The sequence below is a fragment of the Eufriesea mexicana genome, unplaced genomic scaffold (assembly GCF_001483705.2).
Source record: "Eufriesea mexicana isolate 0111107269 unplaced genomic scaffold, ASM148370v2 scaffold5385, whole genome shotgun sequence".
Taxonomy (NCBI): domain Eukaryota; kingdom Metazoa; phylum Arthropoda; class Insecta; order Hymenoptera; family Apidae; genus Eufriesea; species Eufriesea mexicana.
Window position 1 is genome coordinate 104,919 of NW_016913312.1, and position 16,370 is coordinate 121,288.

General features: G+C 46.9%; 2 protein-coding genes across 2 annotated transcripts in view; both read left to right on the top strand.

Annotated features, from left to right (window-relative positions):
- The window catches only part of LOC108551996 (tubulin alpha chain), a 2,901-nt gene extending 1,035 nt beyond the window's left edge, over positions 1-1,866 (top strand). Inside the window, exons 4-6 of the mRNA XM_017906360.1 lie at positions 1-222; positions 292-444; positions 731-1,866. The exon at positions 1-222 is cut by the window's left edge and continues 64 nt beyond it. Coding sequence (XP_017761849.1) covers positions 1-222; positions 292-444; positions 731-988 — 633 coding nt within the window. The 3' untranslated portion in view covers positions 989-1,866. The remainder of the gene's footprint in view (positions 223-291; positions 445-730) is intronic.
- Positions 1,867-8,502: 6,636 nt separating this feature from the next.
- Positions 8,503-15,100, top strand: jef (major facilitator superfamily domain-containing protein 6 jef). Its single transcript, XM_017906366.1, has 11 exons — positions 8,503-9,105; positions 9,472-9,997; positions 10,060-10,455; positions 10,531-10,652; positions 10,721-10,946; positions 11,015-11,149; positions 11,235-11,504; positions 11,664-11,922; positions 12,097-12,390; positions 12,469-12,581; positions 12,791-15,100. The coding sequence occupies exons 1-11, from the start codon at positions 8,792-8,794 to the stop codon at positions 12,908-12,910; spliced, it is 2,775 nt and encodes a 924-aa protein (XP_017761855.1). The 5' UTR covers positions 8,503-8,791; the 3' UTR covers positions 12,911-15,100.
- Positions 15,101-16,370: the final 1,270 nt, after the last annotated feature.

A 16,370-nucleotide genomic window follows, 5' to 3' on the forward strand; every position in this document is an offset into this window, starting at 1 on the left:
AACCGCTTAATAGCCCAGGTCGTTTCCAGCATCACTGCTTCGCTGAGGTTCGAGGGAGCTGTGAATCTCAGCCTCGAAGAACTGCAGACCAACCTAGTGCCTTATCCTAGGATCCACTTCGCCTTGCCTACCTATGCTCCTCTGATCTCTGCCAGGAAAGCTATGTACTCCGAAATTACCACGCAGCAGATCACGTACGATTGTTTCGAGCCTGCCAATCAGGTGAAACAGAAATCGATACTTGCTCGACGATCGCGAAATCGTTTCACCGTCTCGTCTCGTGAATTTTAGATGGTTACGTGCGATCCACGCACGGGAGCCTACACCAGTTGCTGCTTGCTCTATCGTGGGGACGTGAACCCAAATGACGTCAACAGAACGATACAGTCGTTGAAGGGGACGAAGTCGATTCGTTTCGTTAGTTGGAGTCCAACAGGGTTCAAGGTACTACGATATTCTATTTTTCTGCTCTTTTGTACTCTTCCCGGTGATCGGTCACGGGCAAGACAGAGGTGGAAGATCGGTAAACGATGCAGCGAATTCTTGAATCACTGTTGACGTACAGAGTTGACGTCGATGATTGAAAAAATTGATTAGTGCGTTGAACCGCGAATAGATAATCCCGATTTTTGTGTAACGAGTTGCGTGACGAACGTGTTTTGTCTCGTGAAATAAAGTAGGTATTTGCATCATCGTCTACGAAAAATAAAATGGACGATTGCGTTGGTAGGTAGGAATCAACTATCAGCCCACTACGACGGTTCCTGGCAGCGACCTAGCAAAATCGAAGAGAACAATGGTGATGATCAGCAATAACACGGCTATCAGACACAGATGGTCGATGCTCGCGCGAAAATTCGACTTGATGTACCAGCAGAAAGCTTTCGTCCATCACTACGTAGGAGAGGGTATGGACGAAAGCTTCTTCGAGGAAGCTCGCGGCAACATGATAGCCCTGATCGATGGTTATAAAGAGGTCGAGAAGTGACTCACGTATTCGCAGACTGTTTATACCAAAAAAGTTTTCCAAATCCCCCCCCACGATCACGGGCTTCGAGATAAGAAGATCAAACGAGCAATCGAATTCGCTGTTTCTTCGAATCGGACGTTCAAGGAGATTTAGAGCGAAAAATTTCAATATTTGCTACGCGTCGAGCCCAGGGAGCCTTGGTTTGTTTTCGCACCTCGAAAGGAAAAGAACAAAACGATTGCACGAGATAAGGAAGAATCACACGAAGATAAGCGGACAGGCCGCGGTAGACTTGCTGGCACCAATGACACGACCCAATCGTGTAATATTCGCTGTTATACTTGGCACGAGCATACATCGATAAGGAATCACGTTCCTTTCTACTCCGACTCGCGGAAACCTGCATGTTTCCACAAGCCACGAGCCACGAGCCACGAACCACCAGCTATCAAACGCGTATAATAACATTAGGCCTACTTCAGTTCACGTAACACCGTGCTTCTGATAAGCGATATCGAGTGATGGGTGATTCCTAACTGTATCAACGTATCATCCGCTTTGTTCTGGAAATAATTGCTCACCTATCTCCGTCACAAGGAAACCATTCGGGTAATCTGCAGGAAAATATCAGCGAAAATCTAGGGTATTGCAACGACGAGCAATCGTGCTTGCACGCGAATGATCTATAGCCTGTACTGATCCAGAGCTCGACAATAAAGTACTTTTTCCATCCTCGTCATCGCGAAAATATTCCTTTCGATCATGCGGATATCAGACCAGCCAATGGATCATTTATTAGAGTTAAAACGAATCTATCCCATCGGTTGTTCACGATCTTCGCGAGGAAACTTATCGCTGTCAATGATACAAATTTTTTGAACTTTGTCTCATCGCTCGATTTCGGGACATTCGAAATTAATTTCTCGATCGACACGTTTTCGATCGCGATAGCCTATCGGTAGATCATCGGACAGAACCATGCCCCCAGTGAAGATACGGCCACTCGAGAACCTTATCGTTCTCGCGTGTAAGTATGTACAATATATACGCGATCCGTTTGTATAGTACATAGTACATAATTTCCCTTCGAGACAATTGCTCCCTTTTCCCGGTCTTCGATTATCGTTCAACCTTGGTCGGTGTACCTCGACGAACGGTCATCATCGACCGGACAGAGGCGATCGGTCATTAATGTAATCCGCAGACAGACACGGAAAAAGAACGAAGACACGAGCTGTTCTTATCGAAATCGGCAATCGTATATCGCGATCACGTCGTCTCCTCTCCGCTTCACTCCGCGACGCCACGAAAGCTTCACGTGAATCATGAGACCTCTCTGTCCCTCTTGAACCACTGTGCATGCGTTCGAGTTTCTGCGCGTTACACGCGCCATCCCGTCTCCTTTCATCCAACGTGCTTTTCGGCTCACACCGTACGCCCCCGATGAACTCCACGATTTCTTCTCTCTTCTTTTTTCTTCTTTCTTGCAAATCTCTCGGGGTAAATTTTCCATCGATTGCTTCCGCTGGTGGAACTTTCTTCTCACGCAAGAGAACGTTGGATTACGTAGATCAGGCATCGGAACGAGGTCTAAGCAGTCGTTCCTAAATATTTCACAACCCCTGAAATGCATATGATGCGCATTTTAATACGTGTACAGAGGGAGAAGGCATCCGAGACGTTTCCCATATTAACCCAACAACGTCTCTCACTCTTTTCCTTTTTATTTAATATCCAAATAGTTCTCTCTCGAGCAAACGAGTCGAGACTTACAGTCGGGAGAGAGATTAATTGCCGAGGGGAATAAACAAAATTATTTTTTACGCGTAGAACGATGGGATCTCTGTCTTCGGTCACGAAAACACGATCAGTCTGGCCCCGAAGAAAGTCGTACAGAGTGGATTAGATTCTCGATACGTCGTATCGACAGTTGACCGATAAAAATGCACTCGACGCACGAATGGACACCGTGGGCGATAAGCTCGTTACGAATTTGAACACGACGATGATAAACGATTTCGTGGATAAGGATAAAAATAAACGTCGCACGAGCCTGGAGCTCGGAAGATCGGTGCTCGCCCAGAAACCGATACAGGCTTGTCCACATCCCGATCATGTGATCGCAGCAAGATCCCGCGTTAATCTTCGCCGATGAGTAATTTTTACGATTCGAACGTGGCACGTGTAATTGCTAGATAATGAGAGCGGAGTTGATTTAGAAGTACGTGCTCCGCGAGAGAGGCTAATCCTTCCAAGTACGGGATTAGAGCTCGAATGATAGCACGTGTTCTAGAGGTTGAGTCTCCCTATGGAATACGATTAGGGTATTTCCGACGAGCGGAGTTGTTGACAACCTTATCGTTTCGTGTAATTTAAGAAGCTTGGTTTTTCCTGTTTGCCAAATATCTCGTACGCCAAGACCAGACGTGTCTTCGACGAGACACAGTTTTCCTTTGTATCAGATCCAGGAAGAACACGCTTTGTACTCTGACGTGTACGATATAAGACGCATTAATAAACCGTACTTTAGATCGATCGTGGTTGGAAACAAAGTACGTCGGCGAGATGCGAAATGTTATCTCGCCTGCCAGGGGATTTATTTTTTCAACGACACCGACTACGTGTCACCGCGCATAATTTTCCATGTACGACGAATGATCGAGGAAGAATCGTTCAACGATTTAACTAAGAGGTATCGAAACGATGATTTACGAGGACTCGCTGAGTTTCTGTCGTTCTCCTCGATCGTACGACCCTCGATACTTATTTCATAGCATCGCGATGTGTTCGAGTACAATGAACAATTGTTCCGTCTGAACGAGAGGAACAGAGGTAACCACGCAGGTCACGTTTTCGCGATCTTATTTACAAACATTCTCGATATCGATATTTTACCGCGTGAGCACACAGCGCTAAGCCTCGTCGTTGGCTTAAGCGATCAAACTTGGGAAAGATAATCCTCCTTTGGCTCCCACCGATCGATTATCCCATAATTGCGCCATAATGACAGTCTGTAACGCTTATCGGGCCACTAGTACGCACGAAGCATCGATAACGACGCATCGATAGGTAGGCAAAGAGGAAGCGACGCGGTTGTTATCAAAATCTCGAGTATTTGAAAGAAATACCACGTTCCCACCAGCCGACCGCTTTTCCAGGATTCGGTGATCACCGCGAATGACGCGAACTTCCCCTTATCGCGAGATCCCGTGACGTCGAGCTTATCGTATAAATTATCCACCGGAGGAGGCCAGTTCGTCAGTTCAGCTTTCCTCTTCGCACGGTCGTGTGTGAGGTAGAGAAACTTACCACGAGAAGTTCTACTCGGTACACTTCGATCCGTCGACGACATAGAACTGCACGGTTCTATTCCGACTATCTAGTCTACGATATACATATCGATCACCAAAGAAAGCAAAGGTGAGCATTTTCGCTGGATCGTTATTTCCATATTTCTTTGTCCCTTTGCACCGAGATTCTCGTTCCGTCTCTTTGCTGCGTGGTATACATATATCACGGGAAATTGGATTAACGCTATTCGCGAGTTGCTCCATTCGCGAGATGCTCTGTTCGTGCTCTAATTTTGTCTTGGCGATCTCTAATTCGATTTGTCGTATCTATTCGTTATAAACTTCCTCAATCTCTCCAGCTACAGTTCAACTGCTGATCTTTCGACGTTTGATTAGCTCTTCCTCGACAGTTGAGACTCTTCTTTGGACACGTGTTTTATTTTCAATTAATGGTTTGTTCGATTATTTTTGCAGATGCTGATCGGTGGAGCTGTAAGCTACGTTGCTGGCAAACAAGCAATTCGCACAGTTTACTGGCGAACGGCGAGTGACGGTCGTCTCTTGAAGACGGCGAAGACCTGCATGTTCCAAGGTCCTCCGAAACCGGCACCGTCCTCTACATCCGCTTCCTCGGCGTTCGAGGGTCAGTCTCACATGGACCCTATACCGAGAGATATCTTTAATTATCGAGCCTAGACTACAATCGACATGACACTGAACCAAAGAACCGGGGCCGGGGGGAAGAGACGTGGCGTGACGAATGTATCCAAGACGATACTTCGACTTTGTACATAGTTCTTAGAAAATTAAGTTAACATTTGTATACGCTGATCATTTATATAAGTTTGCAAAATATATTTATTTTTTATCGTAAATGTACTTATTTTCTACCGTCGAGTCCATAAACTCAACGCTCTAACGAATCTTTGGCTGGCTTATCGATATTTACGCTTTTTTCTTTCCTCTCTTGATAGCGTAATCGAGCACAGCTTCATTAGCAATGGAATCTCAGAGTCAATGAGTGTATCGTCGCAATAATGACGCGCGCGATTATTGGCGTGTCTAGGTGAAGCTAGCTCCCTTCGTGAATTTTCATACTTGAACTTTGAAATAAGGCCAGGCCGGTTTGCGTCACCGGTTCATCTTAGAGAATAGGAGCCTTTTATTTCAAACACTAGAGATGATAACGATTAATCGTTCCAACGACTCCCGCTTCCGTTCTTGCTCTTTTTGCCGCGATCCAGCGTCAATCGTTCTCGCTGCCCGATAAGCTTTCAGTGATATTCCCATCACCCGTTCGCAATGCCAATCCGATCCACGGCAACTTTTCCCAGCACGCTTCTTCGCCGATCTGCCACCACGAAAGTCCCCATTCGTCGATCAATGGATCCGTGGAATTGCGTCGCGATCTTCATCCAATTTCTCTGCGAAAAAATACGAAATTCTTTAACACCCATCCTGGCATCGCGACTTCGGTCTTAATTCGAAAAAGAAATATACAACTTTTCCCAGCACGGTTCTTCGCCGATCTTCCATCACGGAAGTTCCCATCCGTCGATCGGTAGATCCGTGGAATTGCGTTGCAAACTCGATCCAATTTCTCTGCGAAGAAATACGAAATTTTTTAACATCCATCACTGCATCGCGACTTCGGTCTTATCGCGAAAAAGAATTTTACAATCACGCACACGCATCGTGCTTCCAGCAACGTAGGGGAGGATAGTACATAGAGAGACACGGTACACAGTGGTGGATAGTGTACGAAGGCTATATTTCATTTGTCCCTCGACTTGCAGCAGCACCAGACGATGTCGCAAACTTTCCTTCGAATTTGCACGTAGTGCCATACTCTCGACGCCAGAGAAAATTGGCTGTCTCGTGTTCTCGTTAGTTCAAAGTTACGTTGCTCAGGCAAAGCGTAATTTCGTTTCCTATTCACGAGACTGGAGTAGATTCGAAGTTCGCGGATGAAGAATCGCGATCGATTAATCACCCGGCTGACTGCGAATTCGCGCCAGTTCGGTTTAAGAAATCCGCACGCGATAAATGTCAGCTGTGCAGTTTTGAATGCGATCGGAACGGTCCACGCTGGTCTCGCTGCGTTCCTTGTTATCCACGATTCGACCATATCAAACGCGTCATCCTCCAACGTGGTGCAGCTCGAGCGGAAAATGTAAACTATGGGAGGGAATGACTCTTTCCTCCGCAGCGAATGGACGCTGGGCTCTATCGAACGGAAAGTGGAAATTTACTTGGAATATCTCGACTTCCTCTGACTTCTCGCTGCTGCGTCGCAGCGAGGTTCGTCGATCGCGCGATGTAGATCGGATTGGCGAAGATTGGCAGGACAGGGAACGAAGGGATTAGGAATGGCACGGTAACGCAGAGACAGGTCGCATTGACGAACCTTCAACCCCCAGCGTCGCGCACATGATAAGCATAATCGAACGAAACGCCCCGCCTCGCCGAGATAAAAGAAGGAACGTAAGTTGCGGGTCAAGGTCTTCGACATTCAGAGCACAGTCGCTAGCACGAGCAGGGTTTCCCTAAACATTCGTCTGGAAGGCTACTCTGCTCGCCAGGCGAAACTTGTTCACGCTTGATAGCCGGCTGATAACCTCGAGCCAACTTCCGAGAGAAAAAAGGTCTGCATCTTTTTCTCTTGTTTGGTGTTACGTTCGATCAATGAACAGGTCAATCGGTATGCGATGAGAGAAGAAGGGAGAATATGCGCGATATACGCGATCAACCGAGTCACCAGTGATTGCGGACTGTGACGCTCGAGAGTCGGATATCCGGCATTGGATAGGGGCGAGAATCGCGGAAGAGGGTTGGTAAACGTGGAAGAGGGTGTCGGGATTGGATCAGAAACTGGCGCGGATTTTAGCGAGGGGTTGAAGTCGTCGAACAAACTTCTTGTCCTTTTAATTTTAACGAATGAATGAATAGAATAGAATGAATAGAACGCGAGAACGATGGAGTTTATGGGAAGCGAATGGGGAATGTTGGGCCAGCGCGAAGTATTCGTTGAGAATATAAGAAGCATGAAAGAAGAGAACGAGGACTGAGTGTTTCGAGGTCTTCTAGGAATGGTTGCGCGAAGCGAAAATAGAGCTAGAGAGAATCGGTGGAGAACAAAGTTGAGAAATGTCGATAATAGGGAAAGAATTTTATGTCGACAAAAATTCTCGCGGGACAAAAGAAGATTCGGTTTCGTTTTTACTTAGAATGACGTGCTTCTTTTATGTCACAGAAAATCGAGCGTCGAGACGAAGTCATCCTCGTGTTACGCAATGGTGATCAATGTCGTACAAAGACAAAAATGAAGAAAATTATCCCCGTTGATATGACTCAGCGTTTGACTGATATTTTGTTGTTTCTTAGACTATCGGAACGTTTACTTCTACTATTGCACGATAATTTCGATACTCTGTATAGAAAGTACCGATGTTTTGGAATAATGTATCGTTACTCGAAATACGAAGTAAAGAGTGCATCGATGTTCTGCATAGTAACGAAAGCAATTGAAAATGTAATTCATGGAGGTGCATTGTGTATCCACGTATATACAAGGAAGCCATATCGAACATCTTTTGCAACCTTATCAATAAAGAATTCTTATAAACACGATGGTAGCAAATATTCGAAGTGTCTCCTTCACTTCTGACTTTGTAATTGAATTTATCTCCATCTATTTTCTTACATCGTTTCATTTAGAAAACTAAAGGCTACCTGTGCTTTTCGAAAAATGTTATACACGTGACAAGTGCGCGTACACTGTCACGTTGATCATGGAATACCCTAAAACTTGTTCCTTTTCTATTACGAAAAAGCTCGGGTAGCAACAACGTAAGCACCCTGTACATCTGAATGTTACTCGCTAGAAACTTTATTAGAAGAAAGAGGAAGAGGTGGGAGTGAAATTAGCTGCCCTCGACATTCTTAAAATATTCCAGCAACTCCCCAACCACCCCGGTTCTTTAAAAATCCATATGTTCCCTCTGCCCATCTCCCATTAGTCGCGAAAAGCTTCGGCGATTTTCTAAGAAGGAGAAATTTGTAAAATGAAAAATGTCTAATGACCGAATTGGAAATAACGTGGAAAGGCGATGACGAGAGGAGAAGAGAACTCGCACGGTATAGGATCGTGCACCCATTGCTAGCGGCGTGTCACTGGTCGAGTCGGTAGGGTGCGCAAGAGGATACAAGTTGCGCGGGCGCACTGTCAGGACTATCGATTTCGCGAGCATAAAGTGCCACACGGTTAGCCATCGATTCGACGCTCGTCTAAAAGGATTGTAGCTGGTGATCCCCGAAAGACGACAGACACTCGACGGAGGTATCTCTGACTCCAGGAACATCGTAGACAGTCGAAGGTGGGGCCGATTCCACGAATCGGTCGGACGCAGTTTCCCAACCCTGGACATCGTGGTCGACATCGATTTCTACGCTCGACTCGGTCCAAGTGTCCGAGAGGAAGAAGAACGGAGGGTCTGAAGAAAGCCAGAGAAAGCTGTCTTTGGCCCCAGTCATGCAGAACTATGGACACGAAGATTACGATTATGGGGTTGCCGAGTCGCAACAGGGGACCGGTAGGGCGCTGCCACAGGTACCAGGTGCTAGACCCATGGTGGATCCCCATGCTCAAGGAGAGGTCGATCCGAACTTGTATCCTCAACCGAAAGAGGCAACGCACAAGATTCGTGGCAAGAGCGACGTGATCGAGTACCTTTTCGGGTCTGTGGACCAGGAGTTGCTCACGGTGAAGACTTTCTATTTCTTCTTCTACATCAGACCTCTCATCGAGTTCCTCAGCGCGCCTTTCTGGGGTTCGTTAGCTGACAGGTGAGACAGGCCAAATCTACTTCGATCCTACTAGCCCAGATATTAATAAACGCGTCGAATGTGATCCAGTGACGAATTCTGTGTCGAGGAAAAATCTCACGTCGAGTTTCCCCTGTGTTTCTGTGCGTCTCCTCTCCTCTGGTTCATATTACGATGATTCCATATGTAAACAGTTTTATTATCTTGGTCAATGTTAGCGGATATTATTCAGAATCCAATATTGCATGGGTTAACAAGCCGAGAGAGAAAGCTCCAACCCCTTATCGATTTATCCGGTTCGAGGGCAGAGAGGAAAGCGATCTAGCCACTGCAAGCCGCTCGGTCCAAAATATACCTGGAAAATGCAAGGGTTGCTTTCTTTTTCAGATGGCAGAAGGGAAAGATGATCTTCATAGCCTCCCTCTCTTGTTGGATCATCTTCACCCTGCCACTAGCTTTCATGCAACCACCAGCCACGTCGTGCATGGTTGTACGAAACAGCACGGTGTACCTGGAAGCGCCCAACCCGAAAACGAGAATAGTCAAGCGGTCCACCAGTCTCGAGGATTTTTATCACCAGAACGACGAGGAGTGTTTAGAGATTGCCGACAACGTCGTTTTCGAGAGACTACGCAAAGACAGCAAGCTGGATCCACTGATTGCTCCCAGGTTGCACAGGAACAAGGGCCCGCCGGTGAAAAACGTCCAGAAAAATTACAGCCTCGATAACAACAGGGTTCGTAGGAACACCGAAGAAGTAGCGACAACGACCGAAGAGAGTCCGGTAGAGGATCTCAAGTACAAGCAGTTGGTATTCGAGGAGAACAACCCTGAAGCCAAGACCATCGATTTTGAGACTCTACAAAGGAAAAACCGTCCAGCCGATGTGCTCGAGTACAAGCGTTTCCTCAACGTAAGTTCTCTTCTTTCTTTCGTTCAGCTCCCATCGAAGAATCTCGATTGTATCCGTTTCAGAATCAACCCCTGGACGACGAAAAGCCGCCGAAAAAGGCGTACACGAATACTAAAACCAGGGTGAAATCACCGCCGACCAAAGTCATGGTGAAACGAGACATCGACGACGAAGCCAACGATGAAAATAAGTCTGAATTCAAACCTCAACAGCAGTGGTCTACGATGAGAAGTCTACGAAAGGTGTCTTTATTGCACGACGAAAAGGACGATGAGCTACATCGACACGCCGAGGTCGAGCAGCACGTCGAGGTGCCGGTGGTTAGGACCAAACGCTATGTCAGAATACATCACTCTGGTCAGAGTCCTCACACCGTTGTCTACGCTGTGAACTACGACGAACGAGAAAATAAAGGATGGGTGAAACCCCTCTTCAGCTCTATTGTCTACAGATTACCGGTACAAATCCTTCTCATACCTAGAACGAGATCCATTCGAGTTTCACGACTTCCTTGACTTCCACTTCTGTTTCAGGATATCCAAAAAACCTTCTTCCTTCTGTTACTCTTGGTGGTAGTCGGAGAATTCTTCTCGGCGCCTGCGATCACTCTAGCTGATTCCGCAGTCATCACTTTACTAGGAGAGGACGCGGATAGGTAAAGCTTCCTGCTGTCGACGAGCTTACAGCCGTAACTTTGCGTCTCGAATTTCCTCTTCGACACAGGTACGGTCACCAGCGAATGTTCGGTAGCTTAGGCTGGGGTCTGGCCATGTTCTTCGTCGGCATTGCCCTGGACCACAGCACCGCGTTCTCCGAACACCCTTGCGGCCCAGACATCAGGGAGAAGAACTACACGATCTGCTTCGCGATCTTCAGCGTTCTCATGGGCGCCGCCCTGATCACTGCCACGCAGATCAACTTCAAATACGACTTCCCGGTCGCGGAACCGGTGAGTGATCGCGTCCAACCGATAACACGAGGCGAATGCTGACCGAAGTAATCCGTCTCGTTGCTCAGGAAATAGAGAAACCCCCTGCCGAACCGACGAGAGAGGAACAGCTGCAAAGCCAGCTGTCTCAACAGCTGAATTTGCCCAGTCTCCAGGACTCGTCGGCCGCGGTGAATCCGAAGCCACAACCTCCGGAAGGCAAGGTACCGAGAAATCGACATGTCTTTCAGCTCATAACGCAAACTCGTCGAATTTGTTTCGTGGTAAACGAGCTTGGTATCGTTCCAGACAAAAATGTTCGCTCAAACGATAAGGGAGATCCCCGAATGGGTGACCGTGCTGAAGCAATTCCAAGACCTCAAATGCGCATCCTTCCTCTTCGTAGCGTGGTTCATGGGTTTCGGTATCGGTCTGATATTCACCTTCCTGTTCTGGCATCTTCAGGACTATGGTGGCACGCCGACCCTCTTTGGCGTTGCTTCCGTGATCAACCATATTTCCGAGATATTCGCTTACTTCTTCAGCTTTAAACTGATCCGTCAGATCGGCCACGTGAAGGTAGTCCTTGTTCCTGGTTTAACAGCACAACTGAAAAGGTTTAGGAAAAGTTAGTCGTTGTTATCAACGATGTTGACAGTAATTGTAATTGCGCGCGTGACTTTTAAACCGCTGTATATTCGAAGAATTTACCTCTGGAACGCGTATACGCGGTTTCAGGTACTGTGCATGGGACTGGGCGGGAACGTTCTCCGTTTCCTTTATATATCTTGGCTGAAATCGCCGTGGTGGGTGTTGCCATTCGAATTCATCCAGGGAATAACCCACGCAGCTGTTTGGGCCGCGTGTTGCAGCTACATCTCTCACAACACGCCTCCTCAGCTGCGCACCAGCGCGCAGGGTGTTCTCCAAGGTATCCATCATGGTCTTGGCAGGGGATGCGGAGCTGTGATCGGTGGCATGTTCGTTGACGCATACGGTGAGTTCTTGCATCACGTGACTTATCCGGATATTGATTCTACTTAAAATATTCAACATCGAGCTATTGTTAGCGATGGTTAGAGATGGTTAGAGATGGTTAGAGATGGTTAGAGGTGGTCAAGTTCACCGAATTATCTCTGTCTGATCGAGAGTCGTGACCCATGCTTCTCAGGAACAACCGCGACATTCCGAGCCTACGGACTGATCTGCATCCTCGTCCTGGCCGCGTTCGTGTTCATCAATTTCTACAGGAAGGACACAGGCTTCGTCTCCGAGCTGCCGCAGACGGAAGATCCGCATCAAGTGGCGGAAGCGACCCACTTGGCACCGCACGGTGTGCCGAGCAACGCCATTCCTCGTGCCCTCAGCTCGACCCGGCTGCACGAGCTGGCTAATCAGGACTCGAGCTACGGCGCCACTTACCAAACTTCGGGCGGAAACCTTGGCGTGCCAGGTGCAAATGGAGGTGAATTCTCTGTTTCTTTGTTCAGCATAGATAACGAGTGATTCGCGTACCTACGAGTTCGATGGGACACGTTTTCAGGCCCAGTGAACCCGACGAATCCATTTCTGAACAGTGGAGGCGGCGGTGGAGGTGGATATAATTACGGTATGACTGGCAATGGCGAGGACGAGTATATCCGTAGGAGCTTCCAGGTTTAGTAAAATCATTCTAATTAGAACGTCCAGAAGGAAGACGTTTGTTGGAAAAAAAGAGGAGAGAAAACTTCTACGCAAGGCTATACTCTCTGAACGAAAACACGTTTTTCTTTATTTCTTTTCGTGCCTCTATTTTCGCATACCCCCCAGCACCGTGTCGCGCGAACGGATCGCCCTAATCTCCCGTTTCTCTGTTATTCCCGCAGCTCTACAATGAGGTGATCAACAGAGAATTCGATCTGATTAAGCCACCGCCGATAGTGACCCATCTACACGCTCAACAACCATGCACCAACCCCTTCCATCAGCACGACTACGAATGGTAACAGTCCTGGACGTCCGGTCCCACTTAAGGTGATCAGGATGCTCATGGAACGCTGGTCGATAACCGGCTCGTTCTCGGGAGAATCAAGAACGGAAGGCCAGCTTCGACGAGCTAGGCAAAAAGAATTTTTACACGGTTAGCAGAATCGACGGAAGCCTCGTGGTGCCCCCTTGGAGCAGTATCGTTCGTTAGATGCATATCGGAGCGCCTGGTAGCGTGAACGGAAACCGTAACCTCGATAAATCGATCGCGATGTTGGGAAAGGAATAGCAAATCGTAGGTAAAAGAGAAGGTAGAGAGATTCTTTCGGACACCGGAGATCGAATTATTAAGCTCGAAGAAGACTGTGCAGCATAAAATTGACCGTGAGACTGATCGCTAAAGCGACGATTCAAAAGTGCCTGCTCCTCGAGATATTGTTGTTTACGGGTAAAAATTAACGGAACCATCGGTTTCGTAACGATAACGTAGTCGGCGAATTGCGAAATCATTTTACGTGGAAACCGCGTAATCGGTGAGGATCGATCACGCTCGTCGGGGGCACCAAAGGGCAAGCTTCGACCAGATGGGATTGACGTCCGCGAAAAAGCACGAGACGAAGCTCCTACAGTGCGCAAGAGGTCGAGTTTTTCGAAAATTATGCGCGAATCGAAGGAAAGCCATCCGATAGGAATATTTTGTTAGGGTGTAACACGGAAGTCTCGTGACACGTGGTCGTTTCATGCGAAATCGATTTTTAACGATATTTTGGCACGCTCGGGATGCGAGCGAGGATACTAAAGCGTAACACGCAGACTATCCCGTGTGTTTACACGCATGAAACCACGATGTACAGCAAACAGACGGTGTCTTTTGTGATTTAAATCTGTCTACGTAATATACATACCTGACACGTGTAGCACGGCACAACACGATCTGCGGGGTCGCTTCAACGAAAACTATACTATTCAAGGACTTGTATTCCACGGTAAAGTTCGAGTTACGTTTCTTTCATCGGTTGCCAATTTACGAATCGACGTGGAACGGATCTTTTCCAAACTCGTACCCGTCTAGTCGCGGGGTCGGGACTTGACTTGCACGATCTGTAGGGATCGGTCGAGGGTAGCCACAGCTATTTAGGGTGCTCGATGAAACTCGAATCATACCGTGTCTTCGAATGCAGGCAGTTCGATGTAACTATTACGTGTATCTTGACGTGCAAATCGCGTTACTCTGCTTCTCTCGTTACGTTGCGATTCTGGCCAATGTCGCGTATCTCGCATTCTCCAACGAAAATCGCCACGGGAATCGCTAGAGATCATTGTAAATACTGTACTTCTGTCTCTCCCGTGTGGGTATTACGGGAAGCTCCATGGATTCTTTTCTCTTTCAACCGTTACTTTACGTTTTTAGGCTGAAACGTTGCTCGTTGCGTGTTGTATCTGTAAAACGTTCACACGTATTGTAATTACCATAGTCTATCGAGTAGCTGATCAGGTACCGTTTTATTATGTAAGCAAGAACACGTTTTTCCGTGATAGGTGTACGATATTGTTGATAATGGGAAATGATTAAACGAGTCCGTGATAAAGACACAAGCGTGGGTCGGTCTTTATTGCCGGAAGCTCGTACTGTGCAGAGCCCAGGAGTTTGCACCCAGGATGCACAGGGCAAGAGGTGTAACTGTATCGTCTACTCTCACCTTCCACGCATTCGAGAACGACGGAGCAATCGTACGATTTTCGCGTTCATGCAGGGGGCACAATACTTGTACTTGACGGTCAGCCAGGCGAGGGAATCCTACTGTACTAAATACACTGTATTAATATTTTCGTTTACCTTCCATAAAATGGAACATATTTACAGAATGTGAGATATAAATATGGAAAAAGAAAAAAAAATAAATAGAAGAAATTACCCGATATCGATACTCTGACTATGATTCATCCGTCAGTGAGATTACCAGTTTGTAAAATCAGCAAGACCAAGAGGTAGAATTACGAATACCCGTTTACGCTAAACTCACGTATAATTAGCGTGATCGTGGTGGGAACGAGTACTAAATATAACTTCGATCCGAGTGTAATTTTAATAAGAAAACGCTGTTAGCTGAAACGAACCTTTCAGTGGTATTTAAATATAGTTACGTTAGAAAAGTTTTACATAGTTACGAATAATAATTTATCGTAAAGTTGCGAATGTATTATGTTAACGACGCCTGCATCTGTTAATAATTAAACAGACTGACCCGCATTTCTTCCGAATGCAAACTCCAGAGCTCCGCACAGTAACCATCGATATTTCGCGTTTGCCCGAATCGACATCGAAGACTACTTTTCTATCCTGCGACTCGCTTTCCTTTTCCTTTGCCTTTTTTCCTCTTCCTTTTTAACACTCTCGCCTTAAAAAAACGTATTTCATTCGGTCCTAGTCAAAAGTGAAAGTTCCATTCGGTCGAAAGTACGGTTCGAGAGCACTCGAATGGAAGGTTTCTCGAAGGTTTTCCACTCGACGGAGTGGCGGTTCGATTTGGTTCGGGTAAGTGTGTGCGACTAGCCTAAATTAAGCGAAATCTCGTTTGCCGAGGCACAAAGCTAGATGTAACGTTGTACCTACATACCTTAAATGAAAACTAAACGAGTAAGGCATAGCGTTGTATGCATCCAAGTGCTTTTTAGCTCGATATTGTTACATAATCGGTATCGGTTACATAATTAATAAGCGTGTGCGCGTCAGAATGAACACGTGTCACCGGGGTGTTCCGTTTGTTCCCCTGGTTGAACACCAGTTTTCGAGGACACCTTCCACCGAAATCGAGTAGACACTTAGGATATAATCGTAATCGACGTGTAGTAGCTAGTGTTACAAACGCAGTTTCCGTTAGAATGCGCGATGGAAATACAAAATAACGTGGATTCAGCCTCAGCTGCGCGTCTTGCGACGAGCATGCACGCGCGTGATAACACGGCTGTCATCGCCTATCGATCAATCGACGAAACGCAAACGTAGAGGAACGACCATAGGCACGATCGGATCTGAGATGCTTGCAATCGGTTTGCCGGTTCCCGATGCATCGTTTCTTCTTTCACGATTCAACGTGATTCGTTTAAACGGCGCTCGCTTTGTCGGATATTGCGCAAGAACAAAGTTTCGGTTGCTCGTGGTTATTTTCATCGCTTCTGGAGCTCCATTTATCGTTTGCTTTCGTAGATCTACAAAAATCGTCGTCAAGCCTGTTAGATTTGTTACACGACATCCGGTGAAAGGCGTGCTCGAAATAAATGCAGATATCGCTGATTTCTTTCGCGTTCTTCGACAAACTAGCTCGCTAATCGCGCGATTCCTTAACGAATAACGCAGCAACTCGGTATCAAGGGGACTCAAACATCCGACTCTAGTCTTCCTGTCACGTGCACCCGTTCCGAGGTCGCAACTCTCCGTCACTGATATTCCAAACGGATGACAAAGAATATCGGGAGAGC

Excerpts from the sequence above, each read along its gene's own strand:
- jef (XM_017906366.1), top strand. The coding sequence starts at position 8,792 with ATGCAGAACTATGGACACGAAGATTACGATTATGGGGTTGCCGAGTCG. Across the intron at positions 9,998-10,059 it reads AGTACAAGCGTTTCCTCAAC|AATCAACCCCTGGACGACGA; the intron begins GTAAGTTCTCTT and ends TATCCGTTTCAG. Across the intron at positions 11,923-12,096 it reads CATGTTCGTTGACGCATACG|GAACAACCGCGACATTCCGA; the intron begins GTGAGTTCTTGC and ends CATGCTTCTCAG.